The sequence below is a fragment of the Lissotriton helveticus genome, chromosome 10 (assembly GCF_964261635.1).
Source record: "Lissotriton helveticus chromosome 10, aLisHel1.1, whole genome shotgun sequence".
NCBI classification, from domain to species: domain Eukaryota; kingdom Metazoa; phylum Chordata; class Amphibia; order Caudata; family Salamandridae; genus Lissotriton; species Lissotriton helveticus.
This window is the reverse complement of record NC_136071.1, coordinates 841,880,460-841,901,769: the sequence shown is the minus strand read 5'-3', so window position 1 is coordinate 841,901,769 and position 21,310 is coordinate 841,880,460. Positions and strand designations below refer to the sequence as shown.

Below are 21,310 nucleotides of genomic sequence, written 5' to 3'. Positions count from 1 at the left end.
CATGCATCACTCTACGTTAGATATTATTACCGCTTTTTAAAAACTGAGCACCACTGACATAAGCCTTCGCACTCCTTTCACTCTTGTATCACTTCCAACTTATTGTTTTTGCACGAGGGTGTCCGAATGAAAGCGGTGCATGGAGTGGGCATCTATGAGCATTGGGCGGACATCCCCAGGTTAGATCATTCTGTAAAGTCTTCAGAAATAACATCTGGGGCATTGAACTGTTGATCGTAAACCAAATTTTGTGTCTCACTTTTCTTTTAGATCCAATGCCGAAGGATTTTGAGCAGTATTACGGGTTTACAAGGTATGCTCTGGAGCTGAATGAAATGGACCCACAGATCAAGCACTTGCTGCCGCCGACAGATACACGATTCAGACCAGACCAAAGGTAAAGTGAAATATTGAACTCCTCCAACCCCTTCGTGGAACATTTAAGGCAGAATTGTTAATATAGTACCGAGCTTTTCTGAAAACCTATGAACAAAAATGTTCATATATTTGTATGGCAGTCTGCCCTTTTAGAAACATTACAGTTATTATCATTACATTAAAAATATATTAAAACTCAGATTTCTTTTCATTATTCTCTGTGTTCACTCTGACCATATATATTACATATTCATTATCAGACAAACACACTTTTAGATTAACTTGTATTTTGAACAACATTACTTGAATACACCTGTATATTATGGTCAATAAACGTGACATGCTGAGCTTTTCTTTAAATTGTTGTTTACATGAGGAGTATCTTTGAATCATAACAGCTTTAGGCCTCCCACCACTTGACCTCCATCATTTTTCCTTGCCCCATTCGCAGTTTTATGAATTTGTATATCTTTCTGGGTCAATATAGCATGTGCATCTTTTTTTGCAGGCGTGGCAAATATTTTGCACCCAGACACCCTCGCACCCCACATCTGACTGTCAGCACTGATAAACACCATGGGCTTCATTTCGAGTGTGGTTACTCAGTCAGGAAGATGGAGCATTTTTCTACGTTGCTATGACGTAGTAACTGCACACCAGAGGATAGCTCCTACAATGGCAGACATGCCGCCATGGCGGTTCCTGTGAATGCATTGAATATGTGCTGTACGACTCCGCCAGCATGACGGAGCCGTACAGCACACTTTAAATGTATTTTCCCTGAAGCGGGCACACACCAAAGACTGGCTGCCGGAACGGATACAGGGGCTACTAGGTGCACTCTGTAGCGCACAACGGCAGAGCTCGACACCACGTTGGCTGCGGCCTCGGGAACTGGGCCAGGGCCTCCGAGTGACACGGAGCAGCTACCTATGCTGTATTCCTACCCTGAGCCGGCACCCAGGGGATGCCTATCAGCACGGGGTTTAGCTACTCAACCCTGCCTTGTCCGGCATGGCAATGAAATACTAAAGATTAAAATTGCGGGGACATACTACGACATGATGACCGTGCTGATGCCTGCCCCAAGCCTGTGCTTACCAGCACCCACCTGAAGTGCCCTCTACAGGGGATGCCAGTGGACTCGCCGCAAGGCCTGCATCTGGAGCAGTTGCGAGATCCTGAGCTCCCTGAACATTCACAACACGATGAGTCCCTGGGACCTGCACACCCTGACTGGTGAACCCAGCTGGGGGTCCACGTTTCGCACACACATGGTGCTGAGAGTTGGAGGACTTTACTCCAAGACCCTGTTGTCTCTGTGAGCCCCCATGTTGGAGCTTGCGACACGGGGCCCACTTCTCCCACATGCCTAAGACATGGACCCACAGCAGCATGGAGCCCTTGCTGCTGGGGAACAGCACATGCCATCGCCTGCGCAGCCCGAGGGTCCGCACCTCGGGAGTACTTGTTCCCAGCTCCCCCTCGAGGTGGGCAAGTTGGATACCCTAGCAGAAGAGGTCATGGCTGGGTGGGGGTCTGGACGGAAGGCTGCCACCCCCGGTGCTGCATCTCCAGGAGGCATGACATGCTTGTTCCCTACGTGCCTTCCTAGCTACTCAACACCTGGGGAGCTCCATTGCAAGGTCGCCAAGCAATACTACTTTCTGGCTCAGGAGGCATCAGTGGCCTCTACTCCACTCCATTTTGTCGACCTCCCGATCCTTCATCTAATTGGTAAGCCCTCAGAGGATGTATTGGGTCGCACAAGATCGTCCAAGAACCTCGGGTTTGGGGCACACTTCAGCCCAGACACTACGCCACCCTAAGTAAATGAGACCCAGCTTAAGGGTGATGATCCTCCAGGGCCCTGCGGTTCATCCCATAAACGGGACAATTTCCTGGAGGACATCGCAGCTTCGCGAAAGACACTCGCGGCCAAGATTTATAGGGTAGTGATTGACCCGAATCTCCTGCGCGACAACCATCGTAAGTAAACTGATAGGGTAAGCTGGCTAATAGGGTGAAAACTAACAATACTATCCTCCACTTGGTACACCCTTTAGTAGATAAGCTAAAAAAAAGAAACAGGTGGCATTCTCACTACGAAAGTTGCACTGTTGGATCAGTGAGCTGAAGATACAGGAGGAGCAAAAACATTAGACTGGTTGGCCTTCCCGAGGCCTCTGAGGGGCCCAATATGGTGCTGTTTTTCATACAATAGTGCCTCAGGGCGTGTCCCAATTCTTCGTGCTGGAAAGGGCCCTTGAGTGCCGGTGCTGCAACCCACTCCAGGAGCACAGTCCTGTCTAATAGTAGCAGGTTTACTCAAGTACAGAGACACCCTGTTGTGCACGGCCTGCACAAAAGTCCCCCTGCGGCTTGGGAATTCCGAAATCACACTCTTCCTGGGCTATACTTTGGCAGTTCAGTGTCTGAGGGCCTCCTACTCTGAGGAGAAACATTCCCTGCGGGATTTGGGTCTTCAATTTATGTTGCTGCTCCCAGCTTGCCTCAAGATTATATTCGATGGCCACACATTGTTCTGTGATTTACCAAAAAAGGTGTGGGACTGGATCTATTCCTGTTGTGAGTGGGAACGACAGACGCGGGACCTGCTGCTTCACCCCCAATGCCCAAGTGGAGGCACTGGGTGCGCTCCTTGGAGGTGCGTCCTACCAAGCAACAAGTGGACTTGGCCAGAGGGTCCATTGGAGATGGCCAGCCAACTTAGCAGTACGCCCGGCCTTGGATCCAGGGACCATTGATCTGTTACCTCTGGTGGTGGATCTAATTCAGCTCGGCCCTTAATGGATCATACTGCTCTGGACACCCTGATTGGCCTATGATCTTTGTTGATTACCAATTAGCATTGTAGCCTGTGCTGCTTTCCGAGGCCCTGTTGTGTGAAGGCTGAGAACCAGTCTTCCCCTGTGATTATTGCTATGTTGTTGGCATGTCCGGGTGGGTAGGAAGAAGGGTTGGGCAGTTTGGCAGCAGGGCGCACGGAGTTCCTCACATTTGTACTGCTGGGGGCCAATCACTCATGTTAGTTGTGTAGTACAGGGCCTAGTTTTGATGCGTCCGCTGCCCAGGGCCTATGGCGGGATAAACTGGAGGACCAGAGGGATTCCCGTCACTCATACACATGTTGACCACGCAAATCCCCTGCTACAAGATCCTCACCTGGAATGTCAAGGGGATGCACTCCGCTCATATACACAACTCCTGATACACTCTTACTTGGTGAGGAGAAGGATGGACATTGCATTCCTCCAGGAATCTCACCAGGCAGGGCCCTAACTGTCACATCTTCACAGGAGGTCGTAAGGCCAGGTCTTCACCACCGGCTACTCCTCTTCTGGCAGGGGCACACTCCTATGGATTCATGCACGGATCCCCTTCCTTTGCGAGTCTCAGCACACTGACAAAGAAGGATGATACATACTCCTCGCCGTAACCGTGGATGGGAGATCTTTGGGGTTGGGTTGCATTTATGCCCCCAATATTAATCCAACTGCATTCCAGGGATCCCTGGCCACGCATAGGGGTATGTCCTTGTGTGGGTTCTAGGATGCTGGGAGACGTCAACTGTGTGGCGGATATATCATTAGACAGATCATTCCCCCGTTTCTAGACTAACCCGTCAGGAAACTGGCCACCATCTTCCAGCAATGGATGATGAACAGGGACCTCCTGGATTTCTGGTGGCTTCACCACAGCCAGAGGTGGAATTATTCATTTTGCTCGCCGGTGCACAACCTTCATGTGCAACTAGACAGGATATTGGTGTCTCCAGCAGTCGTAGACCAAACCATGCAGCTGGAATACCTGATCTGTACTTAATCCAACCATAACCTGCTCAGGTTGCATTTACACTGGGAGACGTGGCAGGCCCGATCCCTAAATGAAGACTCAGAGCAGAGCTCTTGTTTGTTGTGGTATTCCGCGACTCCTTATAGGAAGCGATCAGTGATTATTTTCCACGTACTTAGGGCTCAGCGCCAGTGGTGGTGGTCTGAGAGGCATTTAAGGTGGTAAATAGGGACCACTGTATGGGCGTGCAGGCTGTGGTAGCAAAACTCTAGAGTCTGAGCTGGATATCCAGGAGCCTAGGATGCGAGCCCTAGAGGCCACATCTCTGCTGGACCCCTCCCTTCTCCCGGACCTCCTAGTAAAGCTAGCGTCTCAGAAGGATACCACACACCATGTGGGCCTCCCCTAAAAAAACATGTAGCTAAATCACATGTGGAGGAAGGCAAGGATGGGAGGCTGATGTCCTGGCTTGTCTCCACAGACCGGCAATCATAAACACACTCCGGGCAGCAGTCAGTGTGTTGCTACATACCCAATCCAACACTCACTAGGGGTTTGTGTGCCATTACACGACATTATATGGGGGCCCAGACCTTGCCACTGACAATATGATTAACAGATTTCTGGCTAGACTTACCCTGCCACGCCTTCCAGACACTGTTCAGCGTGTCCTTGGCCAACCGATTTCTGAATGTGAAATCAGAGGGGGCCATTAAGGACTTGGGATTGGGAAAGTCCCCTGGGGTAGATGGGCTCCCCGCAGAGTTCTACCAGGCGTTCAGCTTGCTGCTGGTACCCTAACTGGCGATCCCATATAATGCTGTATGGAAGGCGGGCGCAATGCCCCCCACCTGTCTGGAGGCACTGCTGATTTAACTGCTGAGGCCGGGGAGGGACCCAGAGGACACCTCTTCGTATCGCCCCTTGTCAATGCTCACCTCAGATCACAAAATCCTTAGCAAGGTCCTGGCTACCCACCTGTAACCCCATTTACCCCTCTTGATCCACAACAAAAGTCAGAATAGCTTTATTTCACTTCACAACATCTATCTGAACATCCAGCGCCTCTATTGGGTGCTGGATGAGACCCCTGGTGATACGGCTCCGAAGGCAGTGGTACTATCAGTTGACTTGAACAAGGCCTTTGGTACCTTACACTGGAGGCACTTGCAAATGGTCATGAATCGCATGAACATAGACCCAGAATGGGCCAAATGGGTAGCACTGCTATATACTGGAGGCCGAGCCCGAGCATAGGTAAAAACTGGGCAAAACATCTCAGACCCTATTGAGATTCACACAGGCACGTGACTGGGAGTGCCCTCTCTCCCCCATTTTGTTTGCATTGACCATAGAGCTGTTTGCTGACACTGGGCCTAGGTATACGACTCCATGACGGGGACTGAAACATCTCAATATACTCGGACAACATGCTCCTATTCTTCCGCGATGCCTGCACCGGGGTGCCCTAGGGAATCTCGATGCTCAGTATTGGTTTTGTTCCTTGGACACCCTGATGTGGGAATTAATTTGGGAAGGGGTAATTGCAGGGCATTTCTGCATACTATTCAGCACTTTACAAGGGTAGGTGAACTGGGTGTCCCAAACCTTGACCTATACCACACAGTGGTGAAAGTACAATGGCTGGCCTGCTAGTTGGTGGGCAGTCACAAAACTGACCTGGGGCACTATGGTGAAGACCCTGATTGTGTATGGTTGGTGCCGCTCATGCTGGGTGCACTCCCCACTAGGGGATCGACCCCAAACTACTGAAGCTCACACTACACTGTTGGGTAAAGTTCGCTAGGATAACAGGCCAATAGTGCCGCTATTCCTCAGTCCTGCTGCTGGTGGGTCTACCAACATCGATCGGGCCTATTTTTGGCCCACATGATGCACAACTGGACTGTAGCGAACACACACATGGTCAAGGACTGTTACGCAGAGGGTAGATAATGATCTCTAGAGGACCTAGTGAAGGAAACCTGGCTTCCCACTTCACAGTTCCTTACGTATGGTATGCTGAACTAGAATGGCAACAGGGTCAGCAGGCTGAGCCGGTGGTGCATGAGATCATCTACATTATCCTGATTTTCGGGGAAGGCCGAAGGGTAGTATCCTGGGTATATAGATCAGCTCGACTTCAATCGCAGCTGGCCTTGACGAGGCTCTAGGTCAAGTGAGAGGCAGCAGTGGGTCGGGAGTCGTGAGCTAGTGAATGGGCTAGAGCACTGGAGAGGGTACACACTGTGTCCTGAAACACCGTGTGTCCTGAAACACCCACTTTCACAACAGGCAGGCTTCAACGTGGGACCCAGCCAACTCTCCTAACCAATCCTGGCGCTGCTCTCACCAGCATGAGAGCAGCTCCAGGATTGGAAGAAGCAGTCGCATTCAGCACTCTTAAGAGCACTGGAAGCCTTGACTAAATCAGGAGACAGTGAAAGGCCCTCAAACTTGATGAGATGTGACTTCAATTATCAACATTAGCAATAGACCTAGCTGTCAAACTCTACAACCTGTTTTGCTTTTTATTTGTGCTCTCTGTTATTGCTACTCTACTCAAAAAGATGATTTGCCTCTTGTTATAGTTATGTAAACCAATCCTAAAACTGCACAGGAGTTTATATAATGGAATAACATGCATATTGAATAGCAGTAGAAAGGGTGTGACAGCAACACTTTTATACCCTTTGTCTAGGAAGGGATTATTAATTTAGCACTGAGACTACTCCTGTAAATTTAATAAAATCTACTGTTCTTAGGTCAAACAGTTCTCGGGTAATGTCTGTACAGTCCCTGGTAGCTGTGACACAAGCAGCAGACATTACCCAGATAAGTGCATGTTAAAATCAATCAGTACTAACAACATTAGGGTAAATAACACAACATAATGAAACTCACAAACCAATTTAGAAAAATGCAATAACCTAAAAGACACAATGATCAATAATGGGAGGATATTCATTTTTAAGGTTTTAATGCAAAAAGCCTCAAGGAAAAGTAATGCACCAATCAAAAACAGTTCTCTGCTGACCAGAGCCTTGGCTTGATTTCAGGCCACATTGGAATGGAGGTTGCATACACCAAACTGGTCTACCTGGTCAAAGTTTTTAATTTTGATCTTAGTCTGAGATATTGAAGTCAAAATCTTCCAGTGGGGCAAAGTCTGTGGCTGTGGCAAGTAAGGGTTCCTTGAAGTTGGATAGGTCATTGTTGAGCTCCCACTGAAGCCGTTGGTCTGGCGCCAAAAGCTCGAACAGGACAAATCTTACTTTGCCATTGCTGCACTCTCTTTTTTAGTTCAACTAGATTTGCTGCCAAGTACAAGGTTTTACCTTCACACTTAGTCACTATTTAGAAGTCAAAATCCTCTAGCTTGGCAAGACTTGAAGCTGTAGCTGGGCAGGGCTCTACAAGGCTGGGTACCTTCGCGGCTAGGTCCAGCTGAACCAATTTTCAGCACCGCAAAAAGCTCTGAGCATGAGGAACCTGGTTTGATTGTTCATCTTGGATTCAACCACCCTGCGTAAATTCAGCATTGTGGGTTAGTCCTCCAGATATGAATGAGTCACTAGTTTCATCAAAGTGTTGGAAAGTTCTTACTACCCAGTCTTGCAGCCACTTGTTCCTCAAGGCACACATCTAGGCACCAGGACTCGTCTCTCTCCTACAAGACTTACTTCTCTGTGATAAGATGGGCCTTAATGGAGTCAGGAATCTTGTTTTTTTGTCCCTCAAGCAGACAAACCACTTGACCCTTAGAGAGCAGTTCCAGTCGCTAGATGTTTGCGGGATTCTGGAGTCCATGATTCCTTGAATTAGTCCTCTTTCAACACAAGTCTTCTAGAAGGGCCACCTTCTTCAGGTGGAGATTTCCTAGTTGCTGAAATGTTCTGAGCAGGTTAAAGTTGAGGTTCCAGATTTATCCTGTATAATAGCCAGTGGCTGGAGAAAGTCTGCCACCCAATCCTGACTATTTTCTCAGTCTCTCCACCTCCAAATTTACCCAAGAGCTCATGTTCCAAGATGGCAGAACCAAGTTCCACAAGGGAGGCCTGTCTTCTGCTGCTTAGCCACTCCCCTATTTACATGAGCTCTCCTCCTATCTCACGAAATCAAAACTGGTTCTCTCTATAGTGAATGGCGCTTGGCTGCCTTGGAGGTCCCTGTTAAAGAATAGGAAAAGCCCTCTTTTGTATTTCCAAGTCAAAAGAGTAAGCATTAAAGCTGACCTGTGTTCTGCCAACTGTCCCTGTCCACTGCCAGATAACTAATCTCTGCTACGTGGTTAGTGGTTAACTCCTATCTGCTCTTTGTGGGCTCCAAGGCAGGCTACTGTCCTCTGAGCCAGGGTCGTTAACTCTCTTACGTTAGGATATGCATTTCATTCCTGGAGGGGCTGAGTGGCAAACCGCTTTTAGGCCAGTTTTGACACAGGCAAAATAAAGTACCTTTTTGCAAAGTGACTTTTCTACTTAAGTTAGCGAAAATGTTTCCATTCAGACTTTGAGTATAACATAGCTTTAAAGCATTTTTCTACCATTTTTTCCAAGTGGAGATAGGAAATACAGATTGTAATTTCATCTAAGCTTGTTCATTGAAACGTTTGGCAAAGCCTACACAGTGGAACATATTTTGGGATTGATATAACTGTGAGGAAACACTAACCTCACTATGTAATCAGCCCTATTTGTATATGTTAGCACCCCGCCCTCTGGGCTTACAAGGTATACTTTAGGGTTGATTTATGAATTTACAAAAATAAGCTTTCTCTACATGGTAAAAACAATTTTCCGTGCCACGTGTTAAACAGCAGCCCTCCCTGAAAACAGTGGTGCCCCGACAGACATATGCTTTTGTCATATATGTAAACGGTGTAACAACACTCACCCAACATATGACATTCAACCTTCTATGCCATTGGTGCACCTTCGGCATAATTTGCAATGAAACCAAATCGGGAAAGTTCAAGGTACAGCCATGTTTTTAAGGAGGAAGCTGATGTGTTTACTACTGCTTAGCAGTGGTAATGTTCACAGAGTCCTAAAGCCTACAAAATCGAACAAAATGGGAGAACCACAGCAAACATTGTGTCATTGCTCATATCTCGTGTAATACAGCTAGTGGGAGATGAACTTCCTGGTCTAAACTTATGCTTGCTAATCAGAAAGAGCAGATGCAAACCAGCTACTAGCAGCCTCTGACCTCTTTGGAGATGTATACTCGTATCATATATTTTTACTTCCGGCATAAAAGCCAATAAAAGAATAATGCATACAAATTGAAAATGAAACGTTCACACAGGTCACACCTCAATACATGTCAAAGAGCATGATTGCATCTTCAGAAGAGTAAAATGAAAGCCATACGCTCCTTGTGGCAATTACAACTATATTATGATGTTAAACCACCTCCAATCCTAAAATCATCCTTCATGTAGATATTCGTGTAAACCTTTCTATAAGGTGCTGGGTTTCGTGCAAAATTGGGGCACTGGGGTGTCTCAAGTGTTCTTGGCAAGCTCCTTTGGGACGTAACAACTAGTCTTTAAAGGAACGTATTGGGCACACAATACAACTGCATATAATAAACAGCTGGTCTTCAGGTCCATCGTACCTGCTGGAACAGCCATGATCGGCAGGCTCAAGTATTTTTTGCTATTGATGTGTTGTGCCACGAAATTATAAAAAAGTGACGTTCAAGCAGTACTAAACAATTCTGTTGAATAAAATACGTCAGATAAGAATCCATTAGAGTCCCGGTGGGGTGGGGCTACTGTTCATTAGTGACCACGGTAAGGGATCTCTGTGCCTCTCATGTGATACACCGAGCTCCCTTAATGTCCCAGGACACTGGCTTTTAGACGATTAGAAAGTCTGAACTGGCACAGAGTGCAGGTGCGTTAAGTGGGGCTGCAGTAACTTGGCGAAGGGGAGATCTCAATGCCGTTTTTATAATGAACCATGCTCCCATAATCTAGCTTGACAACGACTTTTAAATAATTGGTCAATCTGATCTGGCACAAAGTGCTAGTGCGCCTGTGCAAGATGTAATAAAACACTTGGGTATGAAGTGCTTGGTTTTGGTGCAAAATAGCATAAAGTGCATTCTGGACTCATTGCAGCTCACTGCGCAGTCGCAGAGTTCGGAAATGGTGCAGCCTTCAGAGAATTTGACGAAATGAGTTCTAATGGGCAGGATACCAAGACAGAATTTTAAATATTAGGTGCGTCGTGCGTTGGGGTTAATATCTTTTAGGTATTGCTCTATACCCAGAGGGTGCTTTGTGTTCAAATAGTTGCAGGATAAAACAGAGGCGCGCCTTTTCTGATGCGTGTCTTAAGTTTGGTGTGCAGGAATGCTTCCTGTACCATTGTTGGCTGTCTCAAACCATAGATGCTCGAGACCAAGGTTTTGAAGACCGCTTTTTACATAACTTGCCTACAGGTTGTGAGGAATTTTCCCAAAGAGGACACTACAAGCACTAATCTCAGGAAGGACTCTCCAAGCCTGTTGTGGTTTAGGCGTAGCCAGTAACCAGGGCTCAGGTGCAGTAGTGTTCTCAAAAATGCGTTTTCCAGAGTTTGGAGCTGCTTACTGTTGCTGTACCCCCACAGTTCTGCACCGTCATTTGCTGCACCCACTCTTTTTGCTTGTATACTTGTAACATGACACTCAGTGAATGGCAGCTAATTATCAGTCAGATTCATGAAGCAGAAATCGGCTCGCAAAGGGCCAGATTCTGCGAATAATCTGGCCCTTTGCGAGCGCTTTTTTTGCATTTGGGATTCATCATCCCAAATGCAAAAATCGCAGATTTTGAGATCGCTAAATTGCGAGGAATTGCATTTAAGGAATCTCTATTTGAGACTCCTTAAATGCAATTCATGAACCATTTCAGAATACCAAATTCGCAATTTTTGGCGGCTATTTACCGAGAAGTCTGACTTCGTGGTAAATAGCGAAAACTTAGAAAAATGCACTTTAGTGCATTTTTCTATGTTGGATGTTACACACACACATGTCCTTTGGACATGTGTGTGCGCAACACCAGTGTACATCACCATTTATGGGGTGCTACAGGGTGTCCTTTGGACACCCTGGCACCCTTGAAATCGCTTCCTTATTTGCGAATCGCTAATTGCTAATCGCAAATAAGGATAGCAATTAGCGAATCGCAAATAAGGAAGATGTAGAAATCGCTATTAATTTTGCCATTTCTACATGCATCCCGTTTTGCGAGTCTTTAATAGCGATTCCTTAATAATCGCTATTAAGGACTCGCAAAAGAGGAGCATGATGAATCTGGGGGTTTGTTCTTAAGCCTTAGGATTGCGTTGCGATACTAATACCTTTGCAGAATCCCCGCCTGTGCATCTGTAAGGACTGTGTTTTTATCTGCACAGGCCTGCAATCTATTCAAAAGGACCCACCCATAGTTTTCCCAGTGCTGTCCAAAAGCGAGATAGGTCTGTAATTGCACAGTAACACTTTGATTCCTTTTTTATGAAAGGGAACTATAATGGCGGATCACCAAGAGAGCGAGACATTGCCTGATCTTATGACTGCTCTGAATATCATGGGCAGGGCTACAGACCAAGCCTTGGGGTCTGATTGAAATATGTTGACAGATACACAGTCCGGGCATGGGGTTTAGTTGGCCTTCTGGTCTAAGATTACTCTTTCTACCTCGGGCAGATAACAGTAGCTTTCTCCGTTGGTGGGGGAGTATTGGGGTGAAGCAACAGTGCGGTACAATCACCACCAGCATATGTGGTCTTGTAATGGTCTATAATGGCTAAGTAGAGAGAACCATGGTCTACTCAGGTCTGCGTGGTTATATAGTTTTCCATGGACCGTGGCCCATCTAAGTATTAAGTAATGTTCCTCCAGAAGGAATTACGGTCCTTGTTTTCTGCTGCCTTGGTTCAGTCTTGTCATACTTCTTGCTGGTATAGCAGTTTCTTGCCCTTGATTAGTGCTTTGTAGTCTCTCATTGTGGCCCTGAAGAGGAGCTCGCCTGCTTGGGTGACATACCACTTCTTGTAAGCAAGTTTCAACTTGTTCTTGACTCCTCTACACTCGTTGAACCAACATGTGTCTGGTATCTTGTTTTTGCTCCTTGTTGTCCAAGGTGCTGACCAGTCGCATGTGAAATCCATTGAGAGTTTGGTGTAATTTGCTAGTATTGTCTCTGGCTTGTCACTGACCTTGGTGGTAGCCAGGAAATATTCAAGGCAAATTTTTGATGGAGTCTCGTTGCTCAAGTGATTCTCTCTCTTCCATTTATCTGCTCGTCTGTTGTTGTTTGGGGTGATACTGGCGGCAAAGCATTTGGCTGTTCGTTGCTTGGCCAGGATGGAGCACTTGAGACTAATGGGGTTGCGGTCACTCTCTGGTCTTTGGATCACTTCCATGTCCAGGACCAAGTCCCAGCACTCTCTGGGGAACAGGATATAAGTGATCAAGCTGGGTCTTCTGCTGTTCCGAAATGTATCCAATCCTCATGATAATATAGAGTGGGTGCGAGTGTTAAAAGGTGTTTGATGCCCCAAGAACATGCCATTATCTTTGATCTGCACACATTTGTTTTGTCCATCAAGCAGTGCTTTCTCTGTTTCAGTTAGGGTAGAAACCAAAGTGGCAATATCCTATTTCGTTATGTTTCTCCAGATCATTTTGCTTTTCAATACTAACAGCCTTTTCTAGTACCTTTATGAGAAAGTGGAAACTTTTGTATAATTATTCTAATCTAGAGAATCTTGAGATTACTTTTAAGGTAAAAGGGAAATCCCTGAGTTTTTAAATGCCCTTAGCAATAGTCCCATGTATTGAACACTCAGCTTACAACCTGTGATTAATGTCCAGTAACATTTTTGTGATTAAGTTAGATGGACATGGTCTGCCTGAACATGAAATAGGATTCATGCTGGATAGTGTGTTGCAAAGTTTCTCCAGGGTGACCACAAGGAGGAAGAATGTTACCTGTGCATTGAGGCGAGAAAGCATATCTTTCAGTGGTGCAGGTTGGCTCGACTGCCTGTTACATTGAATCATCACCCTCCTGGAATTCAGGATTTTTGGTTTGAAAGGAGTTTTGCAATACAAGACATAATGTTCCAGAAAAGGCCTGCATGTACGTGGAGTGACTAGATCTTAAATCAGTTTCAAGGTTTGAATCTGTTGAGGAATTCAATTGTATCTTCTGTTTTCCATAAATTAATACATGTCTGCGTTCTTGTGTGGCCCTTTTATTCTTCTACACATTTTCAGAAAATAAGTGTTTCATACAGAAGGATTTGTCTGCCAGGGGCACTTTGAATTTGTTAATCTTAAGTATTAGATGCAGCAGGCGTGGTCTGAGCCACACAGGAAAAGCTTCAGAGAAGGAGTAGCTAGAAAATTAGGATACCCCCCACTTTGAACTGAAGCTCTTATGGCACCAAGAGAGCAAAGCAAGTGAGCCAATCCCTTCATAGAAGAGATCCCTTGCCTCTTCGGTCCAAACATCTATGCATTCATCCTTTCATCCTTCCATCCACCCACTTTTTCACCTTTACATTGTGTCACCCATTCTTAGTTTCATATATTGGTCAATGTTTCTGCATCCCATCCATCTATACTGCCATTCATCAATCTGTCCATCCACTCTGCCATCCATCCATCTCTCCTTTCTTCCATCCTTCCGTCTATCCTTTCTTCCATCCTTCCAATTATCCATTTACTCTGACATCCCATCCGCCTTGCCATCCATCCATCCATCTATCCACTCTGCCAACCATTCATCCATCCACTCTGTCACCCATCCTTTCAATCTTCCTCCATCCATACACTCTGCAATCAATCCACACCATCTTCCATCCATCCATCCACCCACCCATCCGTTCTGCCATCAATCATCCATACAGCCTCTCCCATCCATTTACTAATCTTTTCACCCTCTCAACTTCCATTCCTTACTCTGCCATCCTTTCACTTGTTCATCCACTTAATCATCCCTTTACTCTGCCATCATTTCATCTGTCCATTCATTCACCTATCCATCAATCCCTTTATTCTGCCATCCTTTCATCCATCCACCTATCCATACGCTCACCCCTTCACCCACTCTACCAACTCATTCATCCACCCACTCACCTATCATCTTTCCTTCCTTCTACACTTCTTCTCCTCTCATTCAGTATTCCTCCCTCTTGTCTATTTACCCATCTTTCGTTCACCCGTTTTTCTGCTGGCTCTTCAGGTTGTGCTAAATTCCATTACAACATTAATTATGAGCTTTTGTCTGCGAGTTGCAGAAAGGAGAGAGCTTTAAAGAATCACACACCCGCTCTAGCTGCTAAAGTGGGGGTTCACGACACCCTTGACTGTTTTGGTATTTAAGTATTGCACAAACAGTACATACAAGTTATTTAAGTCACAAGACATCTGGGGGTAGATGTGCGACCCTAAATTGCATGCGCAAACGGGTTTGCAACTCGTTTGCGCATGCAAAATGGCCCAGTTACAATTTATTTGCGCCTTGCTATTTCGGAATTGCGAGTCGCTATTAGGAAGGAGCGTTCCCTTCTTAATAGCGTCCGCAAAACAATGTATGAATTTTTTGTGACCGCAATTGTAGTCGCAAAACACTTGCAAATTACCACCCTCTGCAAGAGGGTGGTAATGCAGTCACAATTTGGAAGGCTTCCACTTTGTGACTGTCTCTAAAAATATTTTTACTGGCAGCATTGGTTCCAGGGACCACTACCTGCCCTTAAAAATGAAACAAAATGTTTTCATATATATATATTTTTTTTAATGCATACCGTTTTCCTTTGGGCTGAATTTTTTTTTTAAAAATCCTGCTTTATTGAAAAGCAGACCCAGACATGGTGATCTGCTGAACCCTGCAGGCCACCATCCATGGGACTGCCAGTCATTCCCAATGGGCTCGCAAATTGCGAGAGCCTCATTAATATTCATGAGCCTCACAATTTGCGACCCCATTGGGAATAGGAAACTGTGTTAAACACACTGTTGTACATGCCAAAAAGCGCCTTGCAAATTGGAAGTTGCATAAGAGTGGATATTTGTGAGGCGCTATTTTGCAGGTCACACATCTGGCCCCTCGTGCGTTAATGACATGAGGCATATTTCCCAGTATAATTGGTATTTTCTGCTTTTAGGTTTCTAGAAGAAGGGGATATCGAGAGTGCTGAAATACAAAAACAAAGAATTGAACAGCAGCAAAGAGAAAGACGAAAAGAATTAGAGGAAAATAACTTAGAGCACCAAGCTCGATTTTTTAGGTAAGATTCTTCCCATGGTGAATTACATTTGTGCTTTCATCCCTTATACAGAAGCTGTGAAGATTTGAATATATATATATATTTAATAACAATGTAGTACTTTTTATCACCGGATGCACTTAAGGGCTTTGCCAAATGTGCTACAAAGCAGCATGTTAATGACTTATTTTGTTTGCATGGTTATTTTTATCCATAGAACAATACATATGCAAACAGCATACAACATGGTCTTTTTTAAGTCTCGGTTATTCTATCCCGCAGGGATAGATAGGCGAGAATTATAGTAAGCATTTCAAAAACTCTACCAAACTTGCGGATCACGCACAGTTCATGTGAGCTATGCGCGTGCACAAACCAGCCACGTCACACCACCATTTGTCTGTGGCTCGCATCAGACTTCAAAGGATCCGCTCCCCGCCCCGGCATCAGACTTCAAAGGAATGCGCTCCCGCGCCCTCGGTACACAGCAATGCCAAGAGCTTGTTGTTTGTTCACCCCCATGGATCACCATGATTATTTGTGGCATACAAACTTCTCCCATTATAAGCTCTGCATGCAAGTGTTCATGTTTCCTTTCCCTTAATTAGCGCAGCACCTCTTCACGGCCTTCCACTTCATCTTTCACACCAGACCACTTACATTTTTTATCGTATTTCCTGATTAGTGCCCACATAGGTACATGCGACAATGCGCTAGTCCTTCCATCTTAAACTTGGTTTACCTTGCATTACATCGAAATAAACACAGAGACAACAGAGAAATTTCTGTTTGCGAGAGCTGATTCTGCTCTGATGCTCCACGACGTGCTGCCACTCTGCACCACACATTAACTGTGTCCACTGCACGGTGTCTGCAACAAAAGGCAGAACCACTCCTCCTATAAACGTATCACGTCTGTGCTGCTTCTTCAACCATGGCTTGGGCTTTAATCAACATGCAAGCATTCCCATAATGTACGAAGTCACCTTTATTTAGTTTCAGCTACAGCCCCCTCCCCCCACCCCCCTCAGTAACAGATTTGCTTTCGGCGTGAGGCAATGTTTTGGGTTTTGTTTCAGTCTAGCTTACCTGCATTTGTTAGCCCGCGTTATTCTTCACGCCTCACACTGCTGCACGCCTCACACTGCTGCACGCCTCACACTGCTGCCCGCCACACACTGCAGCACGCCGCTCACTACTGCACGCCGCTCACTACTGCACGCCACACACTGCTGCATGCCACACACTGCTGCACGCCTCACACTGCTGCACGCCTCACACTGCTGCACGCCTCACACTGCTGCACGCCTCACACTGCTGCATGCCTCACACTGCTGCACACCTCACACTGCTGCACGCCTCACACTGCTGCATGCCACACGCCACACACTGCTGCACGCCACACGCCACACACTGCTGCATGCCTCATGCTGCTGCACGCCTGACACTGCTGCACGCCTGACACTGCTGCATGCCTCACACTGCTGCATGCCTCACACTGCTGCACCCCACACACTGCTGCACGCCACACACTACTGCACGCCACACACTGATGCACGCCTCACATTGCTGCATTACTCACACTGCTGCATGCTGCACACTACCGCACGACTCACACTGCTGCACCCTGCTGCACGCTGCACACTGCGGCATTACTCACACTGCTCCACACAACACACTGCTGCACACCACACACTGCTGCACACCACACACTGCTGGACGCCACACATTGCTGCACGCCACACATTGCTGCACGCCACACACTGCTGCACGCCACACACTGCTGCACGCCACACACTGCTGCACGCCACACACTGCTGCACGCCACACACTGCTGCACGCCTCACACTGCTGCATTACTCACACTGCTGCATGCTGCACACTTCTGCACGCCGCAAACTGCTGCACGCCTCACACTGCTGTACGCCTCACACTGCTGTACGCCTCACACTGCTGCACGCCTCACACTGCTGCACGCCTCACACTGCTGCACGCCTCACACTGCTGCACGCCTAACACTGCTGCATTACTCACACTGCTGCATTACTCACACTGCTGCACGCCACACACTGCTGCACGCCACACACTTCTGAACGCCACACACTGCTGCACGCCACACACTGCTGCACGCCACACACTGCTGCACGCCACACACTGCTGCACGCCACACACTGCTGCATGCCACACGCCACACACTGCTGCACGCCACACACTGCTGCATGCCTCATGCTGCTGCACGCCTGACACTGCTGCACGCCTCACGCTGCTGCATTACTCACACTGCTGCACGCCACACACTGCTGCACGCCACACACTGCTGCACGCCACACACTTCTGCACGCCACACACTTCTGCACGCCACACACTTCTGCACGCCACACACTGCTGCACGCCACACACTGCTGCACGCCACACACTGCTGCACGCCACACACTGCTGCACGCCACACACTGCTGCACGCCACACACTGCTGCACGCCCCACACTGCTGCACGCCCCACACTGCTGCACGCCTCACACTGCTGCACGTCTCACACTGCTGCACGCCTCACACTGCTGCACGCCTCACACTGCTGCATGCCTCACACTGCTGCACGCCTCACACTGCTGCACGCCTCACACTGCTGCACCCCTCACACTGCTGCACGCCTCCCACTGCTGCACGCCTCCTACTGCTGCATTACTCACACTGCTGCATGCTGCACACTACTGTTGGACTTGGCCCTTCTAGCAGGTTCACCCCTAGACTTTTAGCTTTTAATGGTGACCTGGTGATGGTGATTTTTGGGTTCTGCGCACTTTCACTGTGTCCCAGTGGAAAGTGCGTGTGCACTTTGAGTGCATGTGGTGAGATAGACCTGCCCTCCCACTGCCTGCCTCACACTGCTGCACGCCTCACACTGCTGCACGCCACACACTGCTGCACGCCTCACACTGCTGCACGCCTCACACTGCTGCACGCCACACGCCACACACTGCTGCACGCCACACGCCACACACTGCTGCATGCCTCTTGCTGCTGCACGCCTCACACTGCTGCACGCCTCACTGCACGCCACACACTGCTGCACGCCACACACTGCTGCACGCCATACACTGCTGCACGCCTCACACTGCTGCATTACTCACACTGCTGCATGCTGCACACTACCGCACGACTCACACTGCTGCACGCTGCACACTGCTGCATTACTCACACTGCTGCACACAACACACTGCTGCACGCCACACACTGCTGCACGCCACACACTGCTGCACGCCACACACTGCTGCACGCCACACACTGCTGCACGCCACACACTGCTGCACGCCACACACTGCTGCACGCCACACACTGCTGCACGCCTCACACGGCTGCATTACTCACACGGCTGCATGCTGCACACTGCTGCACGCCGCAAACTGCTGCACGCCGCAAACTCCTGCACGCCTCACACTGCTGCACGCCTCACACTGCTGCACGCCTCACACTGCTGCACGCCTCACACTGCTGCACCCCTCACACTGCTGCACCCCTCACACTGCTGCACCCCTCACACTGCTGCACCCCTCACACTGCAGCACGCATCACACTGCTGCATTACTCACACTGCTGCATTACTCACACTGCTGCACGCCACACACTGCTGCACGCCTCACACTGCTGCACGCCTCACACTGCTGCACGCCTCACACTGCTGCAAGCCACACACTGCTGCACACCCCACACTGCTGCACGCCCCACACTGCTGCACGCCTCACACTGCTGCACGCCTCACACTGCTGCACGCCTCACACTGCTGCACGCCTCACACTGCTGCACGCCTCACACTGCTGCATTACTCACACTGCTGCATGCTGCACACTACTGTTGGACTTGGCCCTTCTAGCAGGTTCACCCCTAGACTTTTTGCTTTTAATGGTGACCTGGTGATGGTGATTTTTGGGTTCTGCGCACTTTCACTGTGTCCCAGTGGAAAGTGCGTGTGCACTTTGAGTGCATGTGGTGCGATAGACCTGCCCTCCCATAGGAATGCATGGGGAATGTATGTGTCCCTGGTAGTTCCTGATGCGTTGGGTGTACAGGCTCGAGTCTGGTATGTGCGGACTCGTGTGATTGAATGCTGCGAAATGATGTATGCGGCATGTGTGTGTCTAGTGTGGAAGTGCCACTTCTAGACATTGATGTGTGTGTGCAATGAGGGTGCTGGAGCGTGATTGGCTGGAGCTGGCTGGCAAGCCTGGCTCCAGGAAGTCTGGATGGGTCTGCCCAGGAGTGAGTGGAGAGATCAGCGTGAGTGATGTGAGGGAGGGCTGCACCTGGTTCCTGAATAGGGCTAGGCTTCCCCCCCACAATGCTGGCTCCGCCCCCTGTGGTGCGTCTAACGACCCTAGCCTCCTTAGTGAATGAAAGGGGTGGTTGAGCCATCAAGGGTGCTCCAAAACCAGCTGCAACTGGTTTTCCCCCTCACCCTGTGCCAGAACAAAGGATTTAGAGGTATAAGAAGGGGCTGTGTCCCCTAACAAAATGTTCTCTTCCAGGATCCTGAGGGGGCTGCTGCTGTTGCTGGGCAGGAGGACCGCCACTTGGACTGCCTCCCTGCCTGGAGGCCCAGTGAGCTGGCTTTGGGCCCAGCCTTGCCCCCCTGCCTGCCTAGAAGGACTTTGCTGGAGTTTATTCCTGCCCTAGCGCTGAGCGCGCTTTACTTTTACCCCTAGCGCCTGGGAGCGCTTTATTGCCTTTATAGCGCCTGGGAGCGCTTTGTTTGCAGGAGGCCGGTGCCCACCCGGCGATTGCCCCGTATTTGTCAATTTTGTAGCCCTGGCAGGTGCCCACCCCGCCAGGGACCTGGTGCCATTGGTTTTGCCCCATATCGAGTGCCCACCTCGCTTTGTGATTTAATTGCCGAGGGAGCCCACCCCTCGAAAATCACCGCCGCAGGCCAGGGGCATTGAAATCGTTGCCGGGCCACTGCCTAGTGCGACCCGGAAGTGCCACCTCCACGTCCCCAGGGCCGCGCTGCTACTGGCTGCCCTCAGGAGTGCGACCCAGAAGTGCCCGCGGCTCGCCTGGTTGAAGGCGGGGCCTTGGGACAGTAGGAGAGCAGCGCTGGCCTTCACGGGGCTCCCGGGACTGAGGAAGAGCCCCGGAGTGCTGCCAGGAGGCGGAAGAAGAGCCGGGCAGAGGAGAGCCGCCCCAGGAACAGCCGCCAGGTGAGTGCACGAAGCTCTCCCGTGATGAGGGAGAGAGGGGGCACGTCGGGGCATAGAATCATTGCCCGCGCCAGCGAAGGGCGCCACAGAGTGGTTAGAGCCTGCGAGGCTCGGACGCATCCTTGCTAATTCGAGCCCTGAGAGGCTCAGAGGCATTTGGAAGATCTCGAGTCCCCAGGAGGGGGACTCCGACGAAGGGGCCATCTTGGTGAAGAGCCCACGAAGGCTCTTTGGGGCATTTGTGTAATTCGAGTCCCCAGAGGGGGGACCCCAACATCGCGGGTAATTGGCTCATGGTTATTGAGAGCCCAGAGAGGTTCCAAAGCTCCACAGTTCTAGTTCAGAGCCACAATGGCTCTAGGGGGCATCACTTGTTTGAAGAGCCCATGAGGCTCAGGGGCATAATTGATGTTCAGAGCCCCGAGAGGCTCAAAGGCCCCATTGATCTCGAGCCCAGAGAGGCTCAAGGGGGCACAGTTGTTTTACGAGCCCTGAGAGGCTCGGGAGGGCCATTCTGTTGGTTTAGAGCTACGAGGCTCTTGGGGGACGCAAGTGCTTTGTGCAGAGCCTGGGGGCTCCAACGTTGTCCCCACCATTGTCTTCACAGCTGCCCAGCACTTCGTGGGCATCTGCCACGTTTAGGCCCCTGAC

At 49.0% G+C, this 21,310-nt stretch overlaps 1 protein-coding gene across 3 annotated transcripts in view; it reads left to right on the top strand.

The window, feature by feature from the left end:
• OSBPL3 (oxysterol binding protein like 3) overlaps nt 1-21,310 on the top strand; it is an 861,863-nt gene that overhangs the window by 796,579 nt on the left and 43,974 nt on the right. For all 3 annotated transcript variants that reach the window (XM_078663459.1, XM_078663461.1, XM_078663460.1), the window contains 2 exons: nt 271-397; nt 15,366-15,488. In XM_078663459.1, the coding sequence (XP_078519585.1) occupies nt 271-397; nt 15,366-15,488 (250 nt within the window). The remainder of the gene's footprint in view (nt 1-270; nt 398-15,365; nt 15,489-21,310) is intronic.